Source organism: Pollicipes pollicipes, unplaced genomic scaffold, assembly GCF_011947565.3.
Source record: "Pollicipes pollicipes isolate AB1234 unplaced genomic scaffold, Ppol_2.1 Scaffold_3087;HRSCAF=3621_pilon_pilon_pilon, whole genome shotgun sequence".
NCBI lineage: Eukaryota > Metazoa > Arthropoda > Thecostraca > Pollicipedomorpha > Pollicipedidae > Pollicipes > Pollicipes pollicipes.
The window spans coordinates 16,291,734-16,308,225 of NW_023596225.1; the positions used below are offsets into that span (position 1 = coordinate 16,291,734).

Genomic DNA, 16,492 nt, shown 5'->3' on the forward strand with positions numbered 1-16,492 from the left:
CGGCGCCCGCCGGCCTCGCCCGGTGACCCGCCGTGGCGCTGACCTGTAACGGCGGCCCGGTGACGCGGTGCTCGCGCTGATCGGGTGCTGTGGCGGCTCGCTGGCAGGCCGAGTACGGCCCGAGGAGGTGTCGGTCGTGATGGCGCTGGAGGTTGGGATTGGAGGCATTGTGTTGTGATGAGGCATACCCCGGTGACCTACACTGATGCCTCTGAATTTGGTATGGGTATAGCGGATATGAAAGCCGAAAGTCGACTCAGTGTGTAAGTCCTAATTAAGCTGGAGTTAGTAAACGCGATAGTTCAGTGTCAGATGGTCGTTTTCACGACAGGAAGTTCACAATTGAAGCTTGCCGGTTTTGTTGCAGTTCCCAGCCGCAATAAGCATGACGAATGGGACTGCGCAGTGACCATAACCAATCCCCGCACCACAAACTAAACGAAAACCAACAGAACGATCTCGTGTATCAATCCTCCCAGCGCGGACTAATTCAGAGGCCGGGCGGGCAGGGGCGCCTGTCGCCATCGCTCAGCGCCGAGCATACACACATCCAATCATGCAGCCGGCAGCTGGGCGATACATAACACGCCAACAAGCCGGCAGTGACGGCGGACCTTGTAGCGCCGGCGCCGGGCCATTTCTCACGCGCTCACGGCAGTCCGGCGGCCGTGTCGTTATGAAATTCATTCGTTAGCCGCCCGGGCTAATTACGGCTCGGACAGGCCATTGCGCGCCGGCTCATCTGGTTCAAAGTCACGAGCGGCCGGCCGGGCCGCGCCGCCCCGCGCCGCCACGCATATTTACGGCCGGTTGAATGATGATTTAGCCGCTGTGGCGGCGCGCGTGGTGAACTTGACCCGAATCGGGCGGCTGCCGTCATCGATGGCATCTGCGATCGACTTCCTCGGGCCGGGCGGGCCGGGCCGGGCCTCCAGGGTCGTGGAGGACACGGTGGCGTGACGCGGTCTCAGCTCTCCCTTCCTCCCCCGCCCTGTGGATCATGACTCGTTCTCCGCTCTCCCTTCCGCTCCTCGCCCTGTGGGTCGTGGCTGGCTAGCCGCTCTCCCTTCCTCCCCGCCCCCTGTGGGTCGTGGCTCGCTCTCCGCTCTCCCTTCCTCCCCGCCCTGCGGGTCATGATTCGCTCTCCGCTCTCTGCTCTCCGCTCTTCGCTCTCCGATCTCTGCCTGTCGCTCTCCGCTCTCCGCTCTCCGCTCTCTGCTCTCCGCTCTCCGCTCTCCGCTCTCCGTTTTCGGCTCTCCGCTCTCCCGTCTTCCCCGCCCTGCCTTTGGGTCGCACGTGACTGACGGCACTCTGCCTGCTGGCCTCCTGCGCCGGCTCGCCTTCCGCCCGACTGCCGCTGCTCCCGTCTTTGTTCGCCGCACTCTTTTGGGTCTGTATATTTCGTCACTTCAAGTGATCGCGTGTTACTAAACCGCAATGCAAATGTGGTCTTTATTATCAGCTTTACTTTGTGTCGCACGCTTGGCCTGATAGAAGCGCATTCTCGCACCCAGAGTGCCTGGGTCGGCACATCATGCCTTCCGTTTTGCTGTATGTCTGCACCACGGGTAGTGGCCCCTCCCATTAGAAACGCGACGCGTTCTCGCCACAGGTTACGCCCCACGCCTTTCTGACCTCGTCACTGTCCCAATCGCGGTCGGCATCTGGACGTAATGGCCAGCGGACGGTCGCCTCCCATTAGTTCCAGCCGGTCAGCCGGCGGCCGACTCACCGCGCACCGCCGTCCACTGGGCCCGGCGACCACACGTCCGCCGCGTGGCGCGCGCGCGCGTGTGTGATCGGGGTTCGGCGCGGCGGCTCCGACGTGGCGCCGCCGCCGCCGTCCCGCGCCGGCCGTGATCACGCGCCGGCCATTATCGGCCGCCGATTGATCGGTGTCGCGGGGCCGGCCCGGTGGCGGCGCCGCGCCGTCCCGTGTCAAGGCTTACTCGGGCGTAACTCTTCCGCGCGGCGCCGCCGAGCCGGCGCTCCGCCCGGCAGCATCGGGCGACGCTCGGCACGGCGGTAATGCGTGCCCGCTGTGTGGGTGGCGGAAGTGGGTGCTAGGGGTCTGGCGTGTGGTGCAGTCGCTGGAGTCGGGATGGGAGAGCGACGGCCTATTTCGGAGAATAAGAGCTTTAGCGGAAGAAAGCGGGAGCCGTAGTTGCCGGGCGAAAACACTGTAAGGAACAGGAGTTAGTATGCAGGGGAGGGAACAAGCATCTGGAGCCTGGAGCTAATGTGAGGGAGGTGGGATTAGCTATTTGGAGCAGAAGCCAGCGTATGGAAACCAGCTCCGATGCAATGGAGGTTGGTTTGGGGAGCAGGAGATAGTGTAGCGGAGCAGTAGATAGTGTAGCGGAGCAGTAAAAATGATTGGGAGGTAGCGGAAGGGACCGGGGTGTGGCGTGACGGAAGCTGGCCTCGTGAGTGGGAGATACTGTAAGGGAGCAGGAGGAGGCGCGAGGGAGCATGGTGTGGTATAAGGGAGCGGGAGGCAGCGCGAGGGAGCATGGTCTGACCTTAAGGAGCAGAGCTGGGGATGGAAAGCAGAATCTAGTACAAGGGAACTATTGAAGAGTATAGGTGAGCGAAAATTTTCGTGAGGGGACAGGAGTCAGCGTTGGGATGCAAGGGCTAGTTAGCTGGCGGGATCAAGATAGCGCTGGCGTCGCTGGGCATCAGAAGCTAGTAGTGGAGAATGCGATCGTTAGGATGCGAATGAAGCTCTCATATTTCATTGCTTCGCAGGGTTAGCATGGCGCGATTTGGTGTGACGTTTTAAGCATCGAATTACACCCAAGAAGTGGCTAATGTACGGCTTTTGGTGAGGTTATCGAGTGCACGTTCCGATACAATCGGGGCTGCAGACGTATAAGGTGGACATTTATCATCCATAGAGCCTGCTGATATGCTAATGCGGATCTACGTTATGTCTCGTTGCCAGAATCGGATTGTATGACCACAGCAAGGACGCTGAGAGCAGGCGATTTCCATTACGTTGTTGAACAGCAAGAGAGAGAGGGAGGGGAAGGGAGAGAGAGAGAGAGGGGAAGGGAGAGAGAGAGAGAGAGAGATGGAGAGGCGAAAACGTCAAGTGACCTCCGCCAGGGCCCATCGAGACGCTTCTCAGCGCGTGCGGTGTTGTTGTTTCCGGGCACCGCCAGCTGGTCCGCGTCTGGGGGCGTATTTCTGTCGCGTGACAACGTCCGCGTTGCGCCTGCTAGTACGGCCGGCCCGTTTACACAGCGTCGCCGCCGCGTGTCCCGCTGTTATCCCCGGCGCGCCGCGTCCGACGGCGGCTGGCGGCCCGATCGGCTCCAGATTCGGGCGGCGGCGTCCGATCACGGCAACCCGCTGACGAATGGGCCGGCGCGCGGCGCGCGTGAAATATGGCGCGCCCGACGCGCGGTGAAATACGGCGCCATTAGCATTGCACAAGACGCCGGGTGTCGGAGCGGGCGGGCGGCGGCGCTCCGACCGTGACCGTGTATCGACAGCGGCGCGTCGTTTGTCACAACTGCGCCAAGGACGTGGCGGCCGGCCCCGCCCGCCGCCGCCGCCTCTGCCGCTGCCGCTGCCGCTCCGCCGCCGCTGCCGCTGCTGCCGCGCACACGCCGGTCCGACGTGCCGAGCAGCGGCCGCAGCGGCCGGGCGCCGGCGGCCGTCGGAGCGACTCAGCCGAGCTGAGGCGGGCCGGGAGGTCGGCCGGACCTGTGTGAGGGAATAACGAGGCTCGGCCCCGCTATGCCCGGTCACGGCGGGAGGCGGCCGCGCCAGGGAGTCGGAGGACCGGCTCCGCGCGCGGAGCGGCGGCTGCACCGCCGGCTCCTCCGGGCTGCACCGTTTGCAGCAGGATACAAAGTCGGTGCTGTTTACCGCAGTAATCAGATGGTGTTTGTACACCATTGGAGCTCGGGGCACATCACCTGTGCGATTAGCTGGCAACAACCGCCGGTGCGCGGTGCGCTGTGACCATGAACCGACCTACTTAGTGAGTTATCACTCAGTTCTGCTGAGCTCGGATGCAGCGGTCCAGGTGCACGGCGCCGGCTGTGATATCACGTGGCTGTTCAAACACGCCTCTCCTGGAGTGTCTGTCCTCGATTGGCGAGTGTGCAGTCGAGTGTTGCACGGCGCCGGGAGCTATGTTTGCCGTGGTCATCCAGTCCATCTCGTCGGCCCACCTGTGCACGTCGCGGTGACCGCTGCACTGGTGGACCGGATGGGCCGCGCCACACCGCCTGCCGCGGCGGCACGTGGGCCAGTGACCCGCGCGCGCGGCCCGTATCGTTGTGGCATCAGCGCGCACGGGGCGCCGGCGTATTGTCTTCATCGCGCGGGCGGGAGGTCGCCGGTGCGGCGGTACGCGCCTGATGAGCGCCCGCTTTATGGTCCGTGTTGGCCGCAGGTATTGGCCGCAGCATGCCGGCACATCGTTCCCAGCCTTGGCGGGGCGCGGCCAGCTCGGCGGGAGCGGCATGCTGACGAGCCGTGCTGCGGAGGGAGGGGAGGGGGAGGGGGTACGCGGAATTGACCCCCGGCGGCCGTCCGCAGGGGTGGAGAGGGCTCGTTTGGTTCTTTCGTTTCGGCAGGTGCCGCTTGCCGGCGCCCGCCCGCGGCGCCCCTCGTAATAGGTTGCTTCGCTAATGGCGCCGAGTGGTTTTGTGAGCGAGCCGCCCCGTCCTGCTTGGACGGTGGAAGATGTGGAGCGGTCCAGAGTTGATGAGCCTCATTCAGTTGAGACGGAGGTCTACTGGCGAATGCTCGCCCGGCTCCAATGTGCTCGTCTTCCGAGAAAATCCCCGCTACGGGATGGCTCAATTGGTTATTAGGAGATCAGGCTCATTAAGTTGGATGGAGTGCTGGGGCTTTCCGGACGCCGTCCCCCTAATCTGGAACACGGTGTGTGTCCCTCCAAATGCGCGTGTTGCTGGATGAGTGCACGACATGGCTTTGTATGGTCGAACAAATCCGCGGTAATTTTCCCGTGAGTAGTGCCTGTCGCTATCTATGAAAACCTGGTGCTATCGGTGAAAACACACCTGTCAGCCAGTAATCACCAGCCATCAGTGACCGGAGCGTGGGAGCAACGACGGCCTCTGGGTCGCCCGGCGCCGACCTTTCCCAAGCGCGACACTGGGCGGACGGCGCGGCCCGGCTCGCCATCCCACGCACGCGTAACGACCGCGCCCGGGCCGGCCGGGCACGCGCGGCTCGCGCGGCGGCGCGCCCGACTGCCGTTGTCGGCGGGCCGCGACCGCCGCCCGGCTGGCCGCGGACGGTCCGACGGCGACGCGGCGGCGCGGGCCCGCGGTGCCGCGGCGCCGGGTCGCCGCCGGCCCGTCAGGCACTCTCCAGGAAGGAAGTGGCGCAGCGGGAGGCGGCCGTATCGCGCGCCCGGATCGGCGGCGCGGCCGTAATTGGCGGCGCCGCGTCGGCCCGTGTCGCGGCGCCGACCTTTACCCAGATCGGCGCCGGCGGAGCGGGACGTGCCGTCCGCTCGCCGGCCGGCGGCCGCCGCGCCGAACTCGGACGGCGACCGCGGCGGGAGGGTGCCGCGCGGGCGGAAGCGGATGGCGGCAGATCGCGACTGGGCGCGGAAGTGCGCTGAGGACGGCGCGGCGGGGTCGAGCGCGGAGGTCGTGTCGCCGGCGGCAGGTGCAACTCTGGCTCGGGACGTGAGGTTCGGGTGGTGGAGATAACCCAACTCCGGACCAATGGGCTGTTGCTTGGACGATTTGATGGATGCGGGGGATTTTGCGAGGCTTGGATGTGATTGAGTCACGAAGTTGTAAATGATCCGCCCGCTTTGCTGCTGTGTCATGGAGCATTTGCTAAATACGTTATCTGGTTGCAAAGGCTTGAGAGGGAATTGTAGTCTTGTTTCTGCATTTTGATTGCGACTGAAAATAGTACGACGGAGTGTCCTAGAAAACCTTCATAACCTCCTGCGCCCGCGTAAGATTCAATTACAAAAGTTAATTGAACTAATCTGTCAGCTACGCGCACATTAATTGAAGATAATTACTGTGGTGTAGATCTGCGCCTTCTGCGCCTCCTCTCATCCCGCTTCGAATGGGGCATGTATCAGCTGCGCCCAAGGTACGGGCCGGCTGTCGGGATGGCGCTGGCCGTCACCGAGGGGTACAGCGAGTGGGACGAGTGTTGATCGCCGCCCCGTCCGTCGCCCCGTGCCGCCGCCCGGTGAGAAGTGTATCGGCTGGCTGACCTGGTGGGCCTGCCGACTGGCGCCTCCGCCGCCTCTGCCGCCGCCGCGGCGCCCTGCTAACCGGCAGGTAGGCCCGACACCGCGAGACGTGTGCTCCCAGGTGGGCCGCGCCGCTGTCGGCCGCGGTGTCGCCACGCTGACGGCCGCGTGCCGCCGCTGGAGTAGGCGCTGACTGCCCGGCTGAGTGTTGAAGAGGATGTTTTTGGCAGTCGGCGGCTGGAGTTGATGCTGCCTGTTTTGTAGAGAAGGCACGGCCTTTTGTTGGCTCTGGGACGCGCCAGTTCTTGAGTGACGGAAACACGGCTGGACTGGCTGGCTGAATGTCAGAGCTGCTGTCGCTGCTGGTTGGCTCGCAGACGCGGCCGGTGGCTGGCTGGCCGACGCTTTTGTCGCTGACGCTCTGTTGGCTGCCGGATGGAGGCTACGCTTACGGTGCGTCGCCGCCGCCGCTGCTGCGGTCCTGCGCTCGCTGGCTGCTGACTGTGGCTCCCTCGGGCGGGCCGTGATCCGTGCCGGGCGGGCCGCCGCCTGCTCTGGACGGGGTCCGGTCCGCCCACCGCAGCCGCCTTTCCCGGCCGCTCGCATGCAGCCGTCGCGCTCTATTTCGGTCCGATCGGCATCGGGCCGCCCTATACGTCCGTTGTATTTGCATGCCGGTGTTTAACTGACGCGGCTGCGGTGGGCACCGGCGTGGGCCGGGCGGTCATTCAGCCGTCAGCCGCGCCGTGACGCCGCAGCGCAGATCCGAGATCAGCTGGGAGCGGAGGCGGGACGGTTTTGAATTATGGAAGGGTGTGAAGCCCGGCGCGCTCTTGGCGATGAGGCTCACGTCTGGGCGCGGGGTGAACGGCACGAGCTGGCTCGGTTTATGGCCGGCGTCCAGGCGACGCCTCTCGCCGTGTGTCGTGGCCGGTGTCCTTGCCGGGAAGCCGCCCGCCGGCGCGAGCGGTGCTCCTGTTGGTAATCCGAAGCGTTGTTGTGATCGATGTTTGCCCAAGTTTGACGCTAATCTGCGTGCGCCATGTCGGTGCAGGGCGCCCTAGCCCCCGGGGTCTGCACGCGCCCGTCCCGCGCGCTGACCGTCCGCCGTCGTCGCCGGCAGGCCAAGACGGAGGACCAGCTGGCCTCGGAGCGCGCTTGGCAGGACGCCGACCAGGTATGGCTGGTCCACAAGGAGGGCTTCTCGGCGGCGCGCCTGCTGCGGCCGCCCGACGACGACGCCGGCGGCCAGCCGGCCGACGGACGCGTCAAGATCCGGCTCCAGGACAGCAACGAGGTCATCGAGGTCGACGAGGACGACATCGAGAAGGTACGCGGCCGCGACAGGCGGCTGGCGGCCGGGCGCCGTGACGAGCCGGCGAGTCAGCAAATAGCTGCAAAGGGAAGGAGAAGGGGAAGGGGACACATATGGCTGTATCGCATCACACTCAACAGAGCGTGCTGCGCCGGTATTGTCGACTTATCACGTGCGTCCCGCCTCGAGTGAGTTTGACAGGCCGTGTGTGACGAGGTGTGGGCTGGCTAGTTGGCGTGTGATCAACCGTGGCGGACGATGTGTGGCGGCGTGACGGACCGTGCGTGACGGCTGTGACAGCGGACGCGTTATCCAGCTGGGGATCGGGCTAAGCCTCGGCGGTATGGCGCCCGTCGCCGGGGTCAGAACGTTAGCCCGGCCGTCCCATTAGCTACCTGTAACGGGATTGGCACAGTGCTGCTGTTCCGAATTGGGGTACCGTCTGGTTTCCTGCGAGTCGCAACGGGTGGACATGTGTTTGTGACAACGGCAAACATCCGTTCAGGTGACCTTTGATGAGTTAAAGCAGGTTAACGCGGTGAAGTTAGTAAGTTAAGACTAATTTGAAGGTTGGGAATTTGATGCGCCTGGACGGTGTGGACATATTGGTTATGCAGGCGCAGGCGTTTTTATTGCACACCCGCCATCGACCCGCCGTTGTTCCGCTGTTGCCTCGCCGTTACCTCGCCGTTGCCCCGCCGTTGCCCCGCCGTTGCTCCGTCGTTGACGGGCCGTTTCCCGGCGGGCAGGCGAACCCGCCGCAGTTTGACCAGACGGAGGAGCTGTCACAGCTGCGGCACCTGAACGAGTCGTCGGCGCTGCACACGCTGCGCCAGCGGTACGGCAGCAACCTGATCCACACTTCGGCCGGCGCCAGCACGCTGGTCGTCAACCCCATGTCGAGCCTGGCCATCTACTCCGATAAGGTGAGGCGGCCGGGAAGGCCGGAGGGGGCGGGAGGGATGGTGTCCGGTCGCGTTGCAGGTGCTGTCGAGGCCGACGCGTGCGCTAGGGATGGCGTGACAGCAAGTGCGGCCGTCTTTGGATGCTCGCTGGCGGCTGACTGGTGACGACACGCTGTTGGGCACGCGTGGATGTTCCAGTGTGGGATCTTGTGGGACATAACATCTTGCCGGTCATCGCGAAGGAGATGTCTTGTGCAAGACATCGGGTATCACAAGCAATATTTCAGGTGCAATGTTGGGTAGAAAACTCTCGGGATTCTAAAAGTCGTCAGGCCGACCGGTCCAGAACCTGAAAAGATGTCCAAAGTTGCGCTAATCATCTGTCGTTTTGTGATCATGAAGTGATGGTGCTCGTAGATTTCAGATTGAGTTAAAAACAAGAGGTTGTTTGACCGTGGAAGGACGCGAGCAGCGCACTTTACGGGTAAACTGGGCGGACGCAGAAGTACTGGCTACTGGCCTTGGTTAGCTAGTTTGCGTCAGCAGCCTTGCTGCCTCGCACGACAGACGTCAACTGTACCTTTAGCATGGTTAGGTGGGTTTTGCTGATAATGCTCAAAATCTGTTAATCACTTCTTCCTGAGCTTGCGTAATTGCTGGCCATATTTGCTGCACGGCGCTTTCTCTTTGGGTAAGTCGTAGTTGCTTTTGCCATCGTGGTAATCGGCAAGCCTCTTCTGCATCGACGCGGACTTTGTCGCTAGCTTGGTTTATCAATTACGTTCATGTATTTGCCGTCTTCGTAATGGTCAACAGTCATTGTCTGTCGAAATGTTTGCTCTCATGCCGTGTTAGTATCATAAACAACTAGTCGCAACCGGGCCCGGTTTCGCAACTCGTTTTGTTTGCGAAGAGATTCCATTGGTAGTAGGCGCCGTAGCAAGAAGTTTGCGTATGATGCAATTTGTCTGCCTTCCAATTGAAAGCCTAATGTAACCTTCATTAAACGACGGGAGCCACTGATGAATGTGGCTCAGGCACCCATAAGATTAACACTGCGCATTAAGGCTTAGAAAAAAAGACACTGTTGCGCCTTGCTAATGGTTGCTTCGCGCACTGGTATGTACATTATGTACTTGTCGAGTTTCCCTCAAGCGAACCCCCTCACCCCACCCCCGGGGGTCAGCCGGCCAGATGGGCCGAATATTAGCTTTGATAGTGAGATATGATGCGCCAGCTTTCCTCACAGGAATTTCTGCCGTATGCCAGGCCAGTACGGCGGCAGACGGGACAGCTTATTGTCCCGGCTTTCGGCGCACACGGCGCTCATGGCGTGCCGCGCTCGACGGTAATGCTCGTCAATTAATGCACGGATAACTAGGTGAACTTTCGCTGTCAGACGTCTGTTCTGACTGCGAGCGGTAATAGGAGGTGTATTAGATTTCGCCTTCGGCGGTGGCCGCCCCGCCCCTTCTCACTTCCGTCACGCGACGCTGAGGCGCAGAACGCGAACCCTCGAGCGGCGCTCGCCACCCACCCGAACCCTAAGCGTCGCGCGAGGCGTCTGCCGTCGCGTCGCCGCCGGCCCTGCGAAGCGTGCGGCCGGCGGCGGCGTGTGGACCGGTGACGTGAACGGCCGCGATGGCGTCCGCTGATCAGCGCCGGCGCGGGGCCGTGTGTCGGCGCCGTCCGTGCGCCGACGCCGGCGGCCCGATCATGGGCGCGCGCCGATTGTTTTCGTTGGCCCGCGCGCGCGGCGTGGCTCGCCGCCGGTCGCCGCACCTGTCTCCGCAGGCGTAGGCCGGCGGCGACGGCGCCGGCGCCGCGCGCGGGGGCGGCGACGTCGCCGCCTGTTGTCGGGGTCGTCGTGTCTGGGTCGGAAGCGGCCGGGCAGCATCGTTCGCTGCAGGTGATGCGGCGCTGGTGTCGCGCGCGCGGTGAAGAGCGGCAGCTCGGGCCGGCGACGGATGGTTACCGACGCGGGGATCGGACCGGCGTGGTCGCCCGCCGCTGACGGTGCGGGTCTCGATCGGCGTTTGCCGGCTCCGCTTCAGTGGACACGGCTCGTGTTGTTTACCCCTGATACAGACGGGCCGGGCTGGCAGCTGCAGTCGCCCGGCCTTTCGCCCCACTCACCCCGCGACCGCCTGCTGGCCATTGCAAAACCCTGAGCCCGCGCCAGAGGCGCTCTCGCTTTCTTGCTCGCCGGCCGCACCGACCCGGATCAGACGTCGTCTGGACAGGTGAAACCCCGGCAGGTGGCTGACTGGGCACTTGCAAGACAGCCAGCGCGATCCCGCCAGCACCGCGCCCCGCCCACAGCCAGCGCGATCCCGCCAGCACCGCGCCCCGCCCACAGCCCCACCCTCAGCTCCGGCCCGCCCTCGAAAGACGTGCGGGCTTTTTCAAACAGATCAGATGCGCGGTGCGATCCACGGTCGCTTCTGACCTCTGTCCTGCGCGTAGTCCCGTCGCCGTGTGGCGCTTTATCCCAGCCGCTGCGTTTTCCCTTGTATCTCTCGTGGTCACGTATGTATTTCCTCTTTCTTCTGAATCCTCACACCCATGCGCTGTTATCTCATTTTCATCATGATTCCGCTTCCTGATCCGGTCCAATTAGCTCTGTTCCGGACAGGACCCCGTGCCCGGCCATTCGATCTCATGACCCTGCGCCGTGCTCGCCACGACCCTGATCCGGACTCCAGCCGCGATGCTCCGTCGGGCGTCCGCCAGATCGCAGCGACGCTTGCGCTCTCCGCCGACGCTCCAGGTCGTGTCGGCGTTGTAGCCGGCGCCGGCCCCGAAAAAGATGATTTAGAACAAATCACACGTTGATATCATCATCAAACCGTTGCGCAGAGTATTGTTTCACGCCAGGGTGACCGCGTAAACGCGCCGACCGCGGCGCGTTTCGAAAGTGTGCGATGTAATCTGGCCCCGGTACGGTACAGGGCGCCGAGGCGTGAGAAGAAAGCACAGCCGGTGAGCCGGTTTACTGCTGATGAGACGACAGGCCGCACCTGATCTCGTTAACTGTCTTCACGGCGGCCGCCTCCGCCGTCAGCTGGCGCGGCCCCGGCGTCGCCCGCGCCGGGCCGTCGTGCGTGCCGGCTCCACGCCGGCGCAGCGGGCCGTGCCCTGGCCGCCGCCTCGGATTCGTCATACCCCGCGTGACGTCACGATCCGGCGCCCCGTCGAAGTCCACTCGTGCGGTGGCGACGCCTTATTTGTGCATTCCGACGTGGCCGTCGGCCAGCATGCCTCGTCGACGTCACGCCGGGCGGGCCCGTACGTGCGGTGGGATCGTGCACAACAGTTAGGTTTAGCGGCCTTCTTAGGATCGCTTCCCCCGCGTGCAAGGTCCGGCCGCGGGCGGCCTGGTCAGGCGAACGAGACCGACCGCCGGCCATGTACGGGTCGCCGGAGAGGCGGAGACGGGACGGAGCTCGCTGCCGGGCACCATCGGTCTTGGCGTCCTCCGCCCGGGCGGCACTGGCACCGATCGCCGTACCTGCCGCTGGTAATCCTTTCTCATCCGTCACGGGCCAGCGGTGTGGTGGTGGTCTGCCGCAGGCGTCCGCCCGGCGCGGGGCCCGACGGGTTGCGGTCGGGACGTGCCGGGGACGTTCTGACGCGAGCTGCGCCTTGTGGGCGCTTCTAGGCAAACTTTGTCAGCCGCTGCTCAGGAGCCATGCGGTCCATGGCCGTTGTTGTCAGCGAAGTCGGTGTGATGCTGCACGTGGCTGGCGTGTGCTATTTCTGAAATTCCCTTTCGCGTGTTCTGGACGGACGGGCCGTCGTGCCGAAGCGAGTGATGGCGGCTGGAAAATCGCCCGACACCGGTGCCCGTACTGCCGTTTGTTTGGCTCGGGTCGTCACGACTCGTGCGGTGTTTTCCCGCGGCCGCGTGCCGTCCGTCTCGCCGCCGCCGCCGCGCGCCGACAGCCGCCGGCACTTCCCCAAATTGAAAGCGTCGCTCCATCCGTCAGCGGCGGCGGGCGGCCGCCGCCGACCCTGGCCGGGCCGATTGTTCTGCGGCGCCCGGCCGACCTCCGGCCAACCCCGGCCTGACCTTGTCGCCCGGCGCCTGACCCGACGCCCCCGCCGGCCGGGCGGCCGACGCCGAGCGCGGCGGACGGCCCGGTCGGCGCCCCACACGGGCCTGGCCGCGGCGGGCGCGGTCCACCGGTCGGTGAGCCCGTCCGGCGGGATGGCGCGACGACGGCGGTGATCGAGCGACGTGGAGACGGTGGGGGGAGGGCGACGCGGGAGGTGTGAGTTCCCCGACGAGGCGCGTGGCAGCTCGAAGGTCCCCATCGTTCTTCCCGGTCCTTCTGAGGACGGGAAGTGCTCCGCGGGAGATAAGGAACCCGCCGACCCGTATACGGCGCGCGGGGCGATCCCTGAACTCCGGTGCCAGCCGCCGCTCGGACCCCGGCCCGGCTCGGTCACGTCGGCTCAGGATTTATCTGAACGCGATGGTCAGGGTCGAGGCATTGTTTAATAACACCCAAGGATGGCCAGTCCGCGGAAGTGGGTTGGAACCATTGCAAAATTTGGAACCGGTTCAAGGGTCCTGCCGCGTGACCCTGGCCCGCCGCGCGGCCTGCGTGCTCGGAATATCTATTGGCTGCGATGATTAGGGTCCATGTTGTCCTTCCGATACCGCGCTAACGTGCACTGCACGGTGTCAGTCTGATAGGTCGCTTTGTGGTCCGTGGAGCCAAATAGACCCTGCACGTGTGGGCGATCGTCCAGTTGTTGTTTCTGGCGCTCTTGCAGGTGAAGTTAATGTGCAGGCTCGAGGTCGACAATTTATGTCATGCTGTGGACAGCTCCGGCTCACGCTGGGACCCAACAATTTCTATGTCGCATTATCGACAATTCCGGCTTGACCTTTGACCTTGCTGCTCTATTGGGACGACCAGTCATTGTGTGAACTTTACGTTTCCCATTCAGATTATGGTGGCCGGAATCTCCGTGCTGCCGACATCACCACCGCGTCCGTGTCTACATCCGTTCCACGTCCGTCGCCACATGGCCGTGCCAGAGCGGCTGCTCGCGGCCGTTGGTCGAGCCCCGTTGCCCCCGGCGCGGGCCCCTCGGCGGCCGGCCTGGCCAGTATGGTAATCACGCCAACGTTCGGCCGGCCGCCGAGGAGTGACGGAGGGTGGCCCCGACGGGGGTCCTCGCGACGCCCGCACGTGCCGAGCCGGGGGTGGAGCGGTGGCCGTCGGGGCGGGAGGAGCGGGGCGCCGGGGTCCGGGGACGCTCTCCGCCCTGGCGGAGGTGTGCGGAACTGACGGCAGCTCGTTTGGATCAGAGCTGGTGGCCGGCGCGAATGTGACCGCTGAAAATGAGGGCTTTTCCATTTGGGAGCGATGGCGCTTCAGCAGCGCGTCGCCCGGGTTTAGTTCCTCGCTTCTCGGTGGACGATTGGTCATCGTAAGCGCCGCGTCGACAGGCGAGGCCGCCGCGTGTCGTCACCGCCGCGGGCCTCGCTCGCCGCTCCTGGCGGCGGCGGCGGCTGGACCGCGCGCCCCCGGGCCCGGCGCGCTTTGCGCCACCGGCGGGGCGGGTATCGCGCGCGGCGCGCGATTTGACAACGGCTCGATTACGCGCGCGGCGAGTGTGCGTAGCGGGCATTGTTGGACGCGGCCGTGGCGCGGCCTTGGCCGAGCCATCTGCCCGCGGGCTGGCGTCTGGGAGCGACAGCCGCGGCTAGGGCGCTGACGTAACGGTGACCTAACGCCAGCCGAGAGCGGCGGCCGACGGCGGCCCGGACGGTGACGCTCGGTGTCCGGGGCGCGGCCCGCCGGAGGACCGGTGTCGGGGGGCGGAGCGGCGGGGGACGCGCCCGGCTGTCACCTTGGGGCGGGCTTAGCGGGGCGGAACGCGCGAGAGTGGGAGGCAGGCGAGGCGCCCCCTCCTTCTCCCCGGGCGGACGCGTGTCGGCCGCTGACGCCCGGTCTCGGTCTCTGTCGCTGCGGAGAGGAGGGATGGACGCTTGACGCTCATGTGGCGCCTGCGTGCACGCCTGCACGGCGCTGCACGCGGGCGTGCACGCTCCTATCACGCCCACTCGGAGGCGTAGCAGCGGACGAGCGCAGAAGGTGGCCACCGCTCCTCCCGACCGAGGCTAAAATAACATCAGTTCAGTGGTGGTAACTGTCAGTCAGGTGGTGGCGAGACAATACCTGCCAGATGGGGTCCGGACAATATGCAAGCACCCTCCGCATTGTTCCGTGCGCTAAGGCAGGTGCTGCTGCAGAACTTAATCGCGGCTTGACATTTCTTTAACAACTCGATCGCCTAACCCTGAAAGGGATATGCTGTCGAGACGGTCGTTAAACGCCCTGCTCGCACCCGCAACGATTACAGTCACGAGGTGCAGTCGCTCATCAGGCACGCCTAGGCGCTCAGCTGGTGCAGCGGGGCAGCTGTCACTTGGGATGTGCGGTACCGGACGGACTTCACGGCTTATCACCAGATCTGCCGTGCTGTTGTTTCGTCAGCGCGTGGTCTGGGCTGCCCTGGCGTTGAGCTGAGAACCAGAGCGGCGTTTCGCGTCAAATTCGTGGAGTCCGTGTGACGAAATGCGGTAGGCAACCGGCCTTGAGTGCCCCGGTCTTGACTCGGAAATTTCAAAGTCAGGGTCCGCGAGTTGAGTGTTGGCCGTGAATCTGCAAGGCTGGACTTAGAGCCGCTTAGTCAGTGTCCCCGGGTGTGTAGTGGGCTTTGGGTCTGCAAGTTTACAACCAGAGTCGCTGAGTCAGTGTCCCCGGGTGTGAAGTGGGCCTTGGGTTGGCAAGGTTACGACCAGAGTCGCTGAGTCAGTCGGCTCAGCAGCTGGCCGGGGCGGACTCCGAAGTCAGTGACGTCAGGAGCTGGTCAGGTTGGACTCGGGAGTCGCCGAACCCGTGTTCCCGAGTCCGGTGTCAGTCGTGAGTCAGCAGAGCTGGACTCGAGAGTTGCGGCGTCGGAGTCCAACACCGGAATGAAGTCCCGTTCCCGGAGACAGTACGGTCGCACTCTCAGTCCCGGAGTTCGCAGTCTGACCTTGTCGAGTCGTGTCTCGAGTCCGCAGTCGGACTGCGAGTCGGCAGAGCCAGACTCAGCGTCCGCCAGTCGTGTCTGACCGCGAGTGCGCAGCCCGCGGCCGTGACCCGTCGGACGGCACCAGCCGGGCGCTGAGGCCGGGCTCCTCGCTAATCAGCGGCTCGGGGCGCCCCCCGTGTCGGGTATTGTTCGCGCGGATAACCGCGGAGAATGGAATTAAACATACAAATGAGCCGTGGTCGCATTGTTGGCGGCGCGGCCCGTGGCGGTATTTTTTCCGCGCGTGGCGCGGGCGCGCCCGCCTTTTCCGCGTGGGCTCGGCCGCCGGTGTTGGCGCGCCTCAGACACGCCCGCCGCTCGTGGCCACGCTGAATCGCGGCAATTCGCCGGCTAAATGGGCGGACGCGGAGGTGAAGGCTGGCGGATGGGATCAGCACCGGCTTTGACGAGACGCGCGCCTCGGGCGTGTTGGCGCCGATCTGTGACGGTTAAAAACTCGACTCGCATGGTGGAGCGCCGACCGCCGGGGAAGAACAGGCGCCCCGCTCAGGCTCGAGACAAGGAACGTCGTGTCCGGCTGGCGGCGAGGGCGGACGTTCCTCTGGCGGGGGGGGGGGGGGGGGGAGAGTGGAGCTGCGGTGCCACGTCCGGCCCGGCTGGCGACGAAAGGGTGGCCGCCTGTTGACTCCGGCTAGCGTTGACAAGTCGATGGCCGATAAGCGCGGAGGTCCATGGCGCTGGGGCGGCAAGGTCGGCGTCGGTGGAGCGGGAGCGGCACAGTCTGAGGGCCGCTCGGGTCGCCCGACGATCTCTGCGCCGCCGCGCCGGCGGTGTTGGATGTCATGTGTGTACGGCGGTCCGGGAGGACTCGTCTGATGTGATGATGATGATGATGATGACGTCGGGATGGCGCGATGGCGAGCGGGGAATGACGCCGTGATCTCAGACTGCAGATCGACGCCGTCATCGACACCATGCCCAGAGAGCGTGCCGTTGATGAGC

The 16,492-nt window shown here is 64.6% G+C and overlaps 1 protein-coding gene across 1 annotated transcript in view; it reads left to right on the top strand.

Moving 5' to 3' along the window:
• The window catches only part of LOC119089799 (unconventional myosin-XVIIIa), a gene marked incomplete at its 3' end in the record, with an annotated part of 69,256 nt that overhangs the window by 19,921 nt on the left and 32,843 nt on the right, over nt 1-16,492 (top strand). The window contains exons 2-3 of the mRNA XM_037212616.1: nt 7,335-7,541; nt 8,276-8,452. Coding sequence (XP_037068511.1) covers nt 7,335-7,541; nt 8,276-8,452 — 384 coding nt within the window. The remainder of the gene's footprint in view (nt 1-7,334; nt 7,542-8,275; nt 8,453-16,492) is intronic.